At 51.2% G+C, this 14,753-nt stretch overlaps 2 protein-coding genes across 2 annotated transcripts; both read right to left on the reverse strand.

The window, feature by feature from the left end:
- Positions 1 to 5,587: 5,587 nt before the first annotated feature.
- Positions 5,588 to 7,890, reverse strand: Paics (PAICS bifunctional enzyme). The gene is made up of 3 exons (XM_018640100.1): positions 7,836 to 7,890; positions 6,573 to 7,045; positions 5,588 to 6,445 (listed from the first exon to the last, which is right to left on the reverse strand). Exons 1-3 carry the CDS (start codon positions 7,840 to 7,842, stop codon positions 5,645 to 5,647), a joined length of 1,281 nt encoding a protein of 426 aa, XP_018495616.1. The 5' UTR covers positions 7,843 to 7,890; the 3' UTR covers positions 5,588 to 5,644.
- A 1,265-nt stretch (positions 7,891 to 9,155) lies between these two features.
- LOC100897987 (serine/threonine-protein kinase ICK) lies at positions 9,156 to 14,138 on the reverse strand. The gene is made up of 11 exons (XM_029111843.1): positions 14,038 to 14,138; positions 13,568 to 13,622; positions 12,236 to 12,357; positions 11,652 to 11,861; positions 11,230 to 11,373; positions 10,878 to 11,076; positions 10,577 to 10,711; positions 10,266 to 10,411; positions 9,956 to 10,137; positions 9,294 to 9,390; positions 9,156 to 9,168 (listed from the first exon to the last, which is right to left on the reverse strand). Exons 1-11 carry the CDS (start codon positions 14,136 to 14,138, stop codon positions 9,156 to 9,158), a joined length of 1,404 nt encoding a protein of 467 aa, XP_028967676.1.
- Between the last annotated feature and the right edge of the window lie 615 nt (positions 14,139 to 14,753).

Raw genomic sequence — 14,753 nt, forward strand, 5'->3', positions numbered from 1 at the left:
CGGCTCCTCGTTCCGGTCAAAAACAAGTAATGAGAATAATGGATTCGCCTGTTGCTTCGTTGACAAGAGCGGAGTGTCCATTCCGCTAGGCTCGGGAGAGTCGCTTGAAATAAGACAATGAGGTCGCGAAGCTGCGCTTGGAAGCAGGGAGTCGTACGATCCCGGATGAACTTTGGCTCGCACTGCAGGGGTGACAGAAAATCCCAGGGCTGAATATTTCAGATCACGACCACAATACATGCGAAATCCCACAGACCTACATTCATAAGACTTCTTTCGGCGCAGTAATTTCCTCTGAAAATACTACGGCGCGATTGGCTCGCTGCGCGACTGGCAGGCCGACTAATCAGGGGAATGCAAGACAGAGCCCCTGTCCTCGGTAGTGGAGGCAGCGTACTCGTAGGGTTCGCTCCTGGAATGTGGCTGTCATAAATGGCCCTCCTCATTCTTCTCCATATGCATGAAGGAGGGTCGAAAATCCTGGCTTTCTGTCGTAAGCCGAGCACAGACCCAGCCCATGGCCCATCGTCTTCTTCCACGGACAGACTCTCTTAATTCTCCTGATCCCAGGATTCGAATTGTCGGAACCATCCCTTGTCGAATTGTACCGCCAAACTCGAAATTCCACCTGATCCAGGTCTCCTGGCCGTGGCTCCATGTCGGGGTTTCGAGCGTCAGTGGAGAGTTCCAAGGACTCAATCAAGAAAGCGAGAAAAAAGAATGCGGGCGCGTGTTCAGCAAATTAAAGTACGCGGACTTGGGAAATCAAGAGAAGCTTCTTAATTCCTTCGGGGAGCTCCTTCGTGGCGGAGCACAAAAAATTAATGGGAACCTATCCTATCACGCTGCTCCAGTATAAGGAAAGGGCTTGCGTAGCGAGAAGAGTAAGGAGGCCTCTCTATTGGCTCGAAAACTTCCGGACGTGGTATAAGCTCCTGATACAACGCCTCGGTCGAATCATTCCAACAAGTCGGACCCATCGTCAGACAGCGCTCTCGACTCGAAAGCTCTGAGGGGAGGGCCCTGTGAGCGCAGAGGATACCAGCAATCGAATCATTGGAAAAAAAAGTGAGCTCGGTCGCGAGCCAAGTCCAAGAGGGACGAGTATACGGAGATGGAGTCCGTTTCCAGCCCCGGGCAGAATATTTCCGGTGACTGCGTGCTTCGCACAGACTGGCGAAGAGTTTGTTGCGAGTCGTGCTTGAAGTCGTTAGGTTGGCTGGCCGGTCGGTCGGTCATTTCATTGACGAGACAGCCGACGGGTCGGTCGGTCGGACGGCCCAGCGACAGGCCGGCCCTCAAAATGACCTCGACTCGGAAACCCATATATGGATCAGATCATCTCCGCTCACATGCATACTGTGCGAGTTGACCCGAAGGATCCACCGCAGAACTCGCGCGGCAGACGCCTATAAACATGAGCTCATCGTCGTCGTCATCATTATTATCCCGATCTGACAGATGGCCAAGCAAACGACCGGCCGACCAAGCGATGGGTGTGAGAGAGTTCGTCGGTCTGTTTTTCGTGAATCAGCGAGAATCGCCGCCGTCAAATGTAAATTTGATTTGTGCGATCATAGACACAGTGTTTCTTGTTCTCGTTCCATCTCGCATCCGATGGAGCGATTTGAGGCTACCGGCGCTCACGAAATCGCCGGGGGGAGAGAAAAAAGAGAGGAGAAGAAAATGGGTATGCATAACGAAACTCGATGGCAGCCAATTGAGATCATTGTTGTTTTACTTTGAACGTAATGAGTGTTCTCCCATCGCATCGCCGACAGGATTGTCTGTCTATAGCCAGGGGTGCTCAATCGTCAGATCTCCCTCACCCAGTGTCTCCGAGATTACGCCAGAAAAGGGATGAGAAAATTTAGCCATGACTTCGCTAGCGTCCGTGGCTTCTGATGCTACGGATATCCGAAAGTAGAGGTTCGAAAATGAGATTCGCCAAACGTCCCGCGAGCACTATGCGGAAGACATCGTCCGCTGCTACCTCGGTACACAAAACGCGGCGAGCGGTCAAGCAGAACGGAGAGCAAACTTATCTCCTTTCGTAACCCCTATAAGTTGTTATCGACGTCTTGCAGTGTGCTGCTATACTGCTCCCGGAGCGTCTCTCGTAAGGTCTCATTGAAACGAGCGGTGAGCGGTGAGCCGGTGATTCAGTGATAAAGATCCGCAGTGCCTGCTCCCTCGCTACAATCTTTATCATACGGGTACCTCGAGCTTCCCCACAACCGGCTGCGTCACTCTCCGCCGTCTTCCATGAAATTCCACTTCCTAAGTGGTTGGGCCCCAGAAATAGTTTCGATCCTCTATTTCAAGGGATCTCGAGCAACGAACGAACCTCAATTTCTCGTGTCTTCGTATTATTATATTATTATTGAATCTTTGGGTATCAAGCGGCGAGCACCACCAAAAGAGGTGTTCATCTAGTCCCCTATCAAGGGGGAGAGTGTTCTGTAGCAGCATGGCCCGGGTCTTGCAGTATATGGGTTTCTCGCCAACGTTCTTCTCTGCGAGCACGTGTTCGGAGATGTCGAACACCGTTGAGGAAAAACTTTCAATGAGCAGCTTCACGCTTGTCACACAACTTCGTTGAGCGAGTTAGAGGGCGTGAAGGACCTCCTGAGGCCTGGGGGCTTCTGAAGAGGTCTCGCCGACAACGATAAATCACGTTAGATTCGACGGCGAGGTTTACGCCGATTCTCGGACGCTTCCGACGAGATAGGCACCACTAGATCGAGGCATTGAAGCCGCCACCAACAGACCTCAACGACCTCCCCTCGAGTGAGATCAATTAATTCTTTCAAATCCGCCGTGGAATACTCCTCCGTCGTCGATCGACCGGCTGACGATACGATCTTCTGCGCAGCAAGCAAACGTCCGAGCTAACGACTCGACTAACCGATTTACGAGTTTCAATCGGAAGGCCTCTTCCTCAGTGTCTTCGCGTCGTATTTCGGCTCTTCACAAACTCACCTGAGGTATCGAGGTCGGCTCTTCTTCGGCAGACATCATTTCTGAAATGAAGAGAATGAGCTCTTTGAACAAAATACGTATCTCTGCCGGTCTCGTTCGAATTCAAATCGGGACTCTGGGTTTTCCTAAAGCATAATCAGAGGTTGCTCCCGATTGTAAAGAATTTCAAGTATTGTCGATCGTCCGGAGAAAAACTGTCGAATTCGGCCTATTCGTCCGTGGACCCCTATTAAGAGGAAATGAAGGACCCTGACACTTCCGCGCCGCAGCAGAATATCATAGAATCCGAGTGCCGATCTCGAAATGTCACAGATCTTCTACCCGTCCGCGATTCCTCCCGCGAGAGAAGCGATAGGTTTCGGCTCTCTGAATTCGTGAAACGTCCGCAACCTGATGCTCGAATCTCAACGAGCAAAGTGAATCACGGTCCGTGGCCGTAAAAGTTTAGCCACTTTGCATAATAAAGCACGCCACACGGTGAGTCTTGCGTCAGTACGGAGCTTTCCTGACGTGGGCTCGTCTCGCGCACGGGTAGCCTTTCAAGGAGAGACAATTATAGAAAGATGGAGAGTCAGCGACGCGCTCGCGCCGGACCCAATTTCAAGCAAGATAAAGCACAGGCCCGGAGATGAGAATATCACAGGAGCAGATGCGTGGATCGGAAGTCTGCCTGCAGGAGGGGGTAAGAGCTCTCGACGAAGATGAGCGGTCTCATCTCCTCCAGAACAAACGCTTGACAGGACCTCGGAGCAGAGACCTCGGTTGAGATTCGAATAGCTTCGAGAACTCCAGGACCGATCATCGAGTACTCACTCCTCGAACTTTTCCTTATCGGAAGTCCCTAAATGGAATAAGCTCAATATGGAAAAGAAGTAGAAAGTTCACGGGAATCCGGCATGGAGACGAGCTACGAGAGAACTCGAAAAGTCTCAGTAGCCGCCGCAGGTCAAAGGTCGCCAGGATCGGTTTACCGCAGATAGAAGGCGGTACATGCTAGTTTCCTGTCGCTCTTCGTGGATGCCAAAAATGTTCCAGAGTTGTCGATGCCATTTTCCTTCTTCCGCCGCTCGATACAACAGCGGTACACAAGGCGCCTCCATTCGGTGATTTGGGTCGAGGCTGTTAGAACTTAGAGAGAAAGCGCGTCTTGATTGGATGACCAATCAATCAGTCAGTCGATCGAGCGATAATGTTCCCATCCGATTGTGCAGCATTCTTCCTCGAGTGTCTCCCCGGCCTTGTCGAAACCTCGATAGGTTTCCGGCGAAACACTCTCGACCGACTGATCACGTCGCCATGTCCGAACAGAGACGCGGGCAATCGTGAACATTTGAAAATGATTCGTCAGAAGGTCCGCATACCCATGATAGATAGAGGCCACTTTTTCCTATCGATCCGCAACGTCTGCCACGGAATGTCGTGGAATCCTAGAAGCTACCAGGGAGTCCCACCTGTTCGCCGCGGCCGAAAAATTCCACTGAAGGATCCGGGGTAGATTTCGCTCCACGAAACGCTAAAAAGTTCACGCGGGAATTCCCCGATGAGACCTTTCTGTAGAACGGGATCCCTATGATTCCGCAACGCGGGCTTCCGAACAATGTTCAACCATTATTATCAATAGGGGAATCAAAATGACATTTCGTTTCCACGCCCTCTCGGAACAACACGGCGACATCCGCTTCGAAACTCCTTCTCCGACATTTCATTATCTCTATGACTTTTTTCGTCAATATCCCAGTTCGACGCGATCTTGCGATTGTAGAATATAGCTGCCTCTTTTCGGGGGATCATGAACTGCTCTCATTTAGCAAGCGCTCCGAGCCTAGCCTGAACAAATATACGCGATCCGAGACGGGGAAAAACTTGGGAAAACGCGGCCACGGATTGATCCTGGACGAAACTCTGACCACCGAGATCGTGGGAATGGATATAAGGAAGCCAAAAACACAAGAGCGACGGTTCTGTTTACTCTTATGACAAGGGTGGCAGCGGAGCCGGTCGGAACCACACTCACTCAGCGATCATACCGCGGGATCCGATCTGGCCGGAACGGCTCCGTCGATCTAGAACTCACCTGGTCAGGATATCCGTGCGCAAAACACTCAACTAGCAAGCGCCCATCTCCACACTCACACGGTTTATCGGACGAAACTAAGGAGCAAGCACTAACGCTCTGTCGCTCTCATCAGCTGTGTTTGCAGATGGAGCTTGTGGAAGCGGCGTGGAGACCAGCCAGACAGGAGAGCCAATCGGCCGGGCGAGAGTCCCTCGCTCGGAAAGGGATCCCACTCGATGCTCTCCACGACGAAACTTACTCAGGAGCCGTCGCAGGAGGTCGCTGTGAGCGCTCAGTCCTCGTTCTCCTGGTCCACCGATGACGCGCGCGAATCCTGTCGATGCAATGGTCACCTACTGGGTGTGGTGTGTGCGATGGAACGATGCTTTCTGGCGGTCCACGAATGAGAGAAGAATCGCGGTGGTGGCAACGACGACGCGCTCAGCGTTGCTGCTCCAAATCGCCAGTGAGCACCGGCTTCCATGAGTCACGCCAGAAAATTCAAGGGGAAGGGTAGACTACGGCGAGACCATCCAGATATGAAACTTATTCGAGTCATTCACCAGGTTATGCTTTTATTTTATTCTTCTCCAAAAGAATTCACAGTCAGTTCTTGATACCCTGTTCTTTGCGAATTTTCATATCGGATTTTTTCAATGCAATCCAAGTGTTCATTTGTTCGCAGCGAAGGGTCGACCAAATCACATGGTCCTTCAGCCCCAGGATCTGAGCGGCGGCCAGAGCCGCGGCCTCGGGGAACAGCACCGTCGTGCAGCCCAGTCCAGAAGGGACTCGCATCGAACTCCAGATGTCCTCGGCTCCCCAGTCAGCCGACACCGGGGGACAGTTGATTACCGGAGCGTTGATATTGCCGCTTGTCACAGGTCCCAGGCCATTGGATCGACCGGCCACCGCGATGAACACCAACGGCACGCCCAATCCCTCATATTCGGCGATGATGTTCAGCGCTTGATCGGTGTTCTTGTGCGCCGAAGTAATTCTCATATCGGTCGGGATTTGGTATTGGGAGAGTTTTTCCTTAATCTTCTTGCAGTGCTCGAGATCCGAGGCGGATCCCATGAGAATGACGACCTGAGCCACGGGCTTCGGCTGGAATTTCTTCATTTGCTCGGCAACCCATTGGAAGTTCCGTTTCACCGTTTCCAAGGCCTGATCTGTGACTTCTTGGAGGTTGCGGTAAACCTGCTTGTCAACCATGAGTCTCTTGTCTCCCCTGGGCCAAAGTCTCCACGAGTCAGAATCAATGAGATCGGCCAGAATGATTTCTTTCGTTGTTGAATCCACTCCGAACTCGACTTTCATGTCGATCAGGGAACAGTCCAACGATTGCCATCCGCGTTCGAGGACTTCGAAAACGGTGCGAGTCATCTTCAGCATGATCTCGACCTGGAAAGGAAGAATTAGATCGGTTCCATTGGCATCATAGCTCTCTTCAGAGTGACCAAGTGATTATCGAGGTGAGGTTATCCTTCTTTGCTAGCAATCGATTATTATCAGACATTTCGCTGCCCACCTCGTCGCGTCCGATCGTGATTCCGCCGAGTGAAAGTCTATTCTCGATCAGCTGCTCTGTACTCCATTGCGGATCGTGGTTTGCGTCGTCCTTGAAGAAAGTCTCCAGCTTCGGAGGGTTGAAACGATAGCCCTCCTTGACACCCGGCATCCTTTTCAGGAACGACCCTGTCGCCAAGCGTCGGGTCACCCATTCGATTGGGATCATGTCACAGCGACGTGCTACAAAACTCTTCTCATCGTGCTGCCTAACGAAATGAGTCTTGACCCCGCATGCGTTCAGGTAGGCGAATATTCTACACGCGGTCTGGTTCGAGATGGCTGCCTTCCCGACCAAGTCGTTCGCTCGAGCTCCATCGCCGGCTGTGATTTTGTCCTTTGAGATGAGCAGGCAGTTTTCCGGCTCATCAGCGATCAAGTAGACGGCTTTCGTTTTGCCTTCGATGATCTTGTTGCCAAGCTTGATACCCGTGACTGAAAACCAAAGAAGCTCAGAACTTAAGTCTCTCGCTTGCGGCATGGACATCCTCGCAATTGATATCACTCACGAGCATAGCATGCTCGCGGACTTGGTGGCTGATCATTTGAAACTTGAATCCGGCACTGAGAAGTCTTGTCGCCGAAATAGAGCGGTGGAGACGCAGCGATTGAAGAATAAGAGTCGCATCCAAGCTAAATCTTCCTTGTTTTTCTTCCCAGAAACAGCTCCTCTAATCGATCTCGGTAAACCAGGACTGCTGCTCCGCGACGACGCAGCGGTGAGGAGTAGCTCGCAGACAAGCGGGAGACGTTCAAAGAGCAAGATAACCCTGAATCTGATCTTTGGCGACCGTACAGTAAAATGAATGGCCAATGGGTGACGAGTGCGCGCTCATGACGAATAAGGGTCAAACGATCGAATGATGAGCGGGATGCGTTCCTAAGATTCCATATCTAGGAAAAAAAGCTCCTTCTTGAGCGTTCGTTTCGGGAGTTCCACAACCATACCGGGAAGAGAGATCGAGCATACGAGCCTTCGATTGCTTTTCGGGTCATCGAGCAATCAGTGCTCTCAAGGTTTCTGATGAACAGCCGAGGGAAGTCTCTCGTCGAATGTTTTTGCTACCTTGCGCTCAGATCCGATCGGACATATTCCTTCGAATGAGGCGTCGGACGATCGCAAGGATTCCGCGCGAAGCTCGTCGAGCATTCTGCCAAACGGGAATCCGCCTCTTCAATGAAGCCGCAGAAAAACAACATGAGAATCGATTCGAATATCTCTCACCTGACATGATGGCAGAGCTGAATGTTTGCGCGACGACTACCGAAAGTTTCCTCCACGCGCCGTTATGTTTTGCTCCGCAGTCGAGGGTAAGGAACGCTGTTTATCCCGGGCGCATGCGCGGTCTCCTCGAGATCAAGATACTTTTATCGAAAGTCGTATCTTCTCCGCCGACCACCGCTATCACTGACGAGCTGCGCCGACGCGAGATTATCAATCACGTTGTCAAGAGATAGTCGCTCACAACGTCAGCGGGGGTGATTCCTGGCGTATTTCAGCTTCACTTCGGGTTCCGGATCGGAGCTACGGGTGCTCCAGACGCTACGAGGTAGATTCTGAACGTCCTCGAGAGCGATGAAGTAAGCTCACTTCACCCTCTCCCCTCGCGATTCCTCCGATCAGACCATTCGCGAGCGCTCTGGATGTGTATTAGAGATTGGAGTCTCACCCTCCTATGGTTGGGTTCGCAGGTTTTGGTGGAGAGAATTCGTTCGTGCTCGTCAGTGGATTCTGATATTCGAGCCGCTAAGAGTAGCGCCATCTGATGCTCTCTCAACGAACGAGTACTGCAAATTACCTCTATCCGACACGCACCGTCTACCTTCTTCCGACCCCCGACCAGACGACTTCCAAAACTAACAGATCCCAGAAGAAAACACACGGAACAGAATACAGGAACGCCCCGAACGTGAGGATCTTCGAGCATATCTTCAGCCCTCTCCAGAGTCTCGTGCACTTGGAGCTCCGATCTATTGTCCGAATTGTACCCGAGTGCTCCCTCGGGAAATCCATGTCCGAATTTTGGATTGACGGGAACGGACTCGGATGAATAATATAATCTCTCTCGTTCACGGACACTCTCTATTTAAGTCCTTCATTGTCAGCTGTGAAGGTAGCTTCGTGAATCAATCGCCGAATCGTTTGCATCGTCAATCGATTCTCGTAACCCTTTCGGACGAAAATCATGTAAAAGATCACTTCAGGAGGAGTGGATTACACCTGAACCTAAAGTAGATGCATTTATTTGCGGGAATAATCGGATTGCTCTCTGAATACCTCGGTAAATGAACACAAACTTATGCGGGTAGCGTCTCATGGCCGCTTCATAGACTGAGATTCTCATGAAGGTGGGGAAGTTTTTCCCCTTTGGTGCGCGACATCTAATGACTCTTTTTTACACAAAGTCCTGCGGGGATCTCCTAGAGCCCATTGCATCATTGGGCACTGAAGCTCTGCGAGTAATTCCACCGATGAGACGGGACCTCGGTCAGTATGCGGCATTCCTCTGAATTTCGTCGATGAGATCCAGGAGCACGGCTGGGTCTATTTCAGATACCTAGAAGGTAGGAGGATCGCAGGGGTTATTGATTCTTCAATGGTTTCGGACGGGAGTCCGGAGCAGCTTCGCATTCGATTTGAGAAAGTGGCGTTCATCTCATGGCAGTCTATGAGGTCGCTCACTTTGCTGCCCAGTCCGTTCGTCCGTGGATTGAGGATGGCTGACTTCGTCGGGTGAACAGCGCCGAGCCCCGCATACTGCCACTGCCGTAGCTAGCTCCTAGAAAGAAAAGGTCTCGTTCAGCTTAGAAATCGGGGAACACGGGAACCCCCTTCACCGTGACCGACTGCGTTTCTCTCACACCGTTCATCTCTGAAGAGATTTCGGTTCCGCCTCGGACACAACTAAGATCACCCGGCTTGAGCTCTCGGGGTTTCTTCGATGGCGGGCGGGTAGCCCGTTCGCCGTTTCTCGTCGTTCCTGCACCGCGAACTCATCACAAGCGTTCTATCGGAAATCCAATGATCCCCAGCCCATGTGGACACCCACTCAGATAACAGAGAAGTTCGAGGAGTATCGGGATCGGAGGTGCGGAACACCAAAAACATCAGAACAGAAATATGATCTGGGTGTTTTCAATCGAGACTCGAAATCTTACCGAGATCTTCAGATCGAACAAATTTGACATTTGTTTTAAGCTTAGAAACTAAGATTGTCTACATCCGAGACTTGATCGAGGCCGTATTACCCCCTAGAAACAGTTTGCTAGTTAGAGTTCGAAACTGGAACTACGTGACACGTTCAGTGCGTCTGTGCTCCACTTAGACATTTCATCGCTCCTTACCCAAGGACTTATTCATCAGCGATATCAGCTCTGCATCCTGGAGCAGACTCTCGGTGCTCTGGATAACCTCCATCCCCGGGGGTACCATCCTCAGGGCGGTTCCGGTTTTCCTCTTGACCGAGTTGGCCCTCGGACCCTGATATCCCCAAGACCTCTGAGTTTGGGTCGTTTGATGGAGATTCCTGTGAGAAACAATCATCATACATCAAATCGTGCGACAGAGTGCAGTGAACGCAAGCGGCGAAGAGCGGCAGAGCAACGAGAAGAAGCCAGTTGAAGCTTGAGCAAGTTCAGCCTCAGGCGCACTCACCGATTGATGTCAACGTCGTCGTCAGGAGGCTTCGCAGGCTCTTGGACGATCTCTTTGATTTTACCATCGGTGTAATCCGCGTCCCAGTTTATATTCGACCAGGACTTGGATTGAGGTTTCATCTCAAAGCTTCCGTTTTCTAAATCCTGTTTGACAGAAACATGAAAGCAAATGCTTGTTCGCTGTGACAAGGAAGAGATTTTGTACTCATAGGCAGGTGGCTATGTGAAAACTCCTAATTTCTCGACGGCTCTGTCCAGCAGCAAATTACTCGTGAGCTACGGTGAGGATTACGGGTGAGTGCCACGAACCTGAAGAAGGCGTTTGTCGGCGAATTCCTGGTATGACCGCGCCATCGCAGATCTTTGATGCTGCTTCATCTGTTGGTTGAGTGAATACATAGGACCTGTTCGGGGACCTTCCCGAAAATACGGGTAGCGGAGGGCCTGTTACGGAGGGATAAAAAACGTAAGGGATCGGTCAGGAGGGCGAAGTCCTCGCTCCATCAATTCATGTACGTTAATGATATTGACGGACATTTCCTCAGCTCGTTCTTCCCTCCATAAGCTTCAGGAGGCCGTAGCCTCAGGAGCGCACCACTGAGCGACTTACCGCTGTGGCAGTTGGTCTTCGCGACGGATTCCAACGTAACATATCCCGCAACAATGAGATACCTTCAGCACTACAGTTGGGCACAATGCTCTCCAGAGTCATCTCAGTGAACTGAGGAAACCGGAAGTTCATCCCCGTCGCCAATTGATAGCCCTCGGGCCAATCCCTCTTGTCAGGCGTGCCCAGGACAGAGCATATCCTGATAAAGAACAATTATTTCTCGTGAAATTATTCCAAAATGCCCCCAGCCGGATGTGCGTTGGCCTTACTACGGGATCGAATGTCATCATAGCGTGAAGTCCCCAGGGGAAGTCGGCGACAGCCCACCGAGACGATGACGTATCTATATTACCGGAATATTTGATCGATCTCCGAACGGCCGGGGAACAATGGTTGCAGCGTGTATAGCTCGGAGAAAATACAGCCGACCGCCCAAATATCAATTGGCGAAGAGTAGTGCGTTGACCGAAGCAGGATCTCCGGTGCACGATACCATCTGGAAGCAAGTATTGCATATATAATGAAGACTCGGGAGAACAGGTTCAGGGTCTGAGAAGGCCTCTCCTAGACGTCTGAGAATTTGCGGGATCGATCGCGATCGATTCCAAGCCGCCGTATTTTGTTTTCGAAAGCAGCATCGGGCCGCCGAAGATATTTGGAGGTCATCGTCGCACGTGACATTCTAGCCTGATTCGCCTGGTGTTCTTCGGCGGTCAGATCCGCGTGGCGTCACGGGACAACGAATTTGAATTCCTCTATCGGGGGATGACAAACCTCGTTGACACATAATCGGTGTAAGGGGGTCGCGATCTGATCTCCCGAGCGAGACCGAAATCCGCGATTTTGATCGTGTCTGGTCCCATACAGAGGAGATTTTCCGGTTTGATGTCTCGATGAAAGAAACCGTGTTTGTGCATGAAGGCTAGTCCTTGAAAGATCTGTTGGATGATATTGCGGATCACAGGTTCGGCGAAAGGTTTTTCTCTGGAAAATCGTACCATAGAGTTATGTAAGCACAGAACCCTCGCATGAAACTGATCTATGAATACCTTAATTCGCGAAATCAACGGAACAATTACGATAGAGGGCCACGCGCATCGCCGGGCGCTTTGACGTCACGATATCGACTCGAGCCGCATTTGGACCTCAGAATGGTTCATTTGAGCGGAGTTCTTGTGTACTCAGAGCAGCGAACTAGTGCTCCTGGCTTACATGCTGAGCTCAGGCCGGATTCGATTTGCGCATGTTTCCATTAAATCCATTTGTTCGTCGCATTGTTCATCGCTCTAAATATCAGCTGAGACAAGATATGATAGGAGATTGGAGCTCTAGTTGAAATCATACTTTTCGAAGGTTACCTGTCTTTGATGAGTTGGTAGAGGTTCTCTTTCATGTACTCGAACACGAAATAAAGCGTGTTGTCCTCTCTAATGACCTCTTTGAGCTTGATAAGATTCACATGACTGAGTTTTTGCAGCGACTGGAATGCCAAAGTTCTAGATAAGCTTCTAACTCTGCTCGACCGAAACATGGCCTCCAGCTATGGAAGGTCGACCCGCCGCCCCTCCTTAGAGTGGATCATATTCTATGCTCGTTTGAAAGCACTCAAGATTTTTCGCGGCACCGTAATCTTCCCCTCAGAGGGATAATAACCGTAATCTTCTCCACCATCGAGGCAACCGTATTACGATCAGGACCGGGTAGTTCGGATCATCATGTGAGCTTCGGAGACCTTTCAAGTATTCATGTACCGCATGTCCGATAGTGAAAATCGATCAAATCTTCGAGACTATTTGTCGTAGATAGAAGCTATTACTCCGCTCAGAGGAACCAAATCACAAGCATCGATTCGAGCGGAGCTCCGGCTAGATAATCCAAAATATGTACGCAGAGCTATCCAGACTCGATCGTAGAGCAGTTGTCATTAGTTCTTCGCATCGCTGTGAACTCGGAAGAACACACGGACGGATATTTCTGAACGACGCAGAGATCGAAGTTCCTCTCCCGCGAGCAACTCACACCTCTGATTCTCTACCCGGAGTTCTCATTCAACGTATTCAACATCTGATCATCTCATATATTCCAATAAGGGCTCGGAGTCAATTGGAGGTCGCACGCAACGTCTCCAACGCTCAGCACTTCCGTGTATCCTGGTGAGGTGCTCGGACAGCGACCCCTTCCTGCTCGTTCACGGATTCTAGAACAGCTCAAGACGTCTCGGACAGCGGCCGCTCTTCGGAACCTCACTATACAAGGCATTATTCATCCCCTTCGACAATCACTACACCGGCGAAATTCCGGATGCGGTCGACCCAATCGGCAAATCTAGGGCATCTCCCCACTAAAACCCAGCCCACTGGTCTTGACCCGGCCTGATGTATACGATGACGAGCGCCGAATGACAAGCGTGGACAATACGTTCAAAAGTATTCGAAACTCAATAGTAACTCGGCAAGGGCGGTCGATCGCCGGATGACCGATGTGCCTCACGGTGTAGGGAGTTCCGTTGCCGAGGGCTGTCCGAGAACACGGCTGACTTTCACGAGCATTGAATGAATATCTCTACACAAAAGCTCGACTCTTCCGATCCTCAAGGTTTGCATTGGTCTTCGCAGCGCTGCGCCCACGTCCGCAATAAATTACTGTGCCACGTCCTACCAATCGTCAACCTATGATCACTCCGTACGCACCTTCACTTCGCGAAGATTCATGCATTCCTCCCATGAGTAATATTTCTTTTTCATCCTGGAAAACACGATCGCTTCCTTAATGTCATTGCGCATTCTATGCCGCGTGATTCCAGCCCAGGCAGTGGGCACGAAAACGATCAACACGACTGTATCGATCTGGACTTTCCTAGTCTGAGTGGCCTTCAATTCCGTCAAGGTCGTCCGAGTGGCCACCGCCTGTGTATAGACGCTTGGTGTCAGCTTTCTAGGCGGGGGCCACTGGATCGCTTGGGAATGACTCTCTCACTCAGTCAGAGAAGAAGCGTGCTCTGTCTGCTCGCTCGCTCTCTTCTGATTAGGACATTGTAGCGCGCGCCACAATGGTTTGAATGTGCGTTGGTAGACCGTGTATCGATTGATGGGAAGTTCACTACCGACAGCCACAGCTTTGAATCCGATGCGAAGTTGCTCGAAAGGTGCCATATACTCACTTCTTTATAGCGACCTTGTCACCTGTCTCCTCGGAGACTGCGAGGTGCACTGACCCAAACGTGCCATCACCGACCTGGTGCAAAACTCGGTACCGCTTCATGTCGTTTCTTCTGCCAATCGGTGGGTTGGCCGGTATCGGGGTGATGGGTGAGGGATGGCTCTTGGTGATGTCAACTATCTTCATGTTTTTTGTTTTCACTCAGTCAGTGCGAAAAACGTTCCTCAAGGCCGAACTTACTGCTTGATAGCAACCTTCTCTCCGGTGTCTAGTCTCTGACCGAGTACGACTGTGCCATAGGTTCCGTCTCCGAGAGCAGACAGCGTTGCGTATCGGTTCATCCCGCAGCGATCGTCGTCTCCAAACGATTCGCCAGAATCTTCATCTACATCTTCATAGGAATTCGGTCTACGCTGCGGGCGTTCCGTCAGCCAATCGGACGTCATGCCGGTCTATGCATCAAGTCACTGTTTGTCGTGCGTTCCTCGTCAGCGCTGCTGTTCCCTGCGAAAATTTATGGTGACGGAGTGTCCTTGAGATTCTTACACCTCCCAGAGAATCGGACCGCTTTTCAGCGTTAATCGTCGCATTGGGAGCATTTCCGCGATTCCGCGTGCTCAGTCAGACCGAATGAATTAGGAAGGGGGGGGGTTGCAAGAGTAGTAGCCGCCCAATCGTAACGTCTCCGATGCGATTCGTGTGACCGGGAGAACTCTC

Source organism: Galendromus occidentalis, unplaced genomic scaffold, assembly GCF_000255335.2.
Source record: "Galendromus occidentalis unplaced genomic scaffold, Mocc_1.1 scf7180000077474, whole genome shotgun sequence".
Taxonomy (NCBI): domain Eukaryota; kingdom Metazoa; phylum Arthropoda; class Arachnida; order Mesostigmata; family Phytoseiidae; genus Galendromus; species Galendromus occidentalis.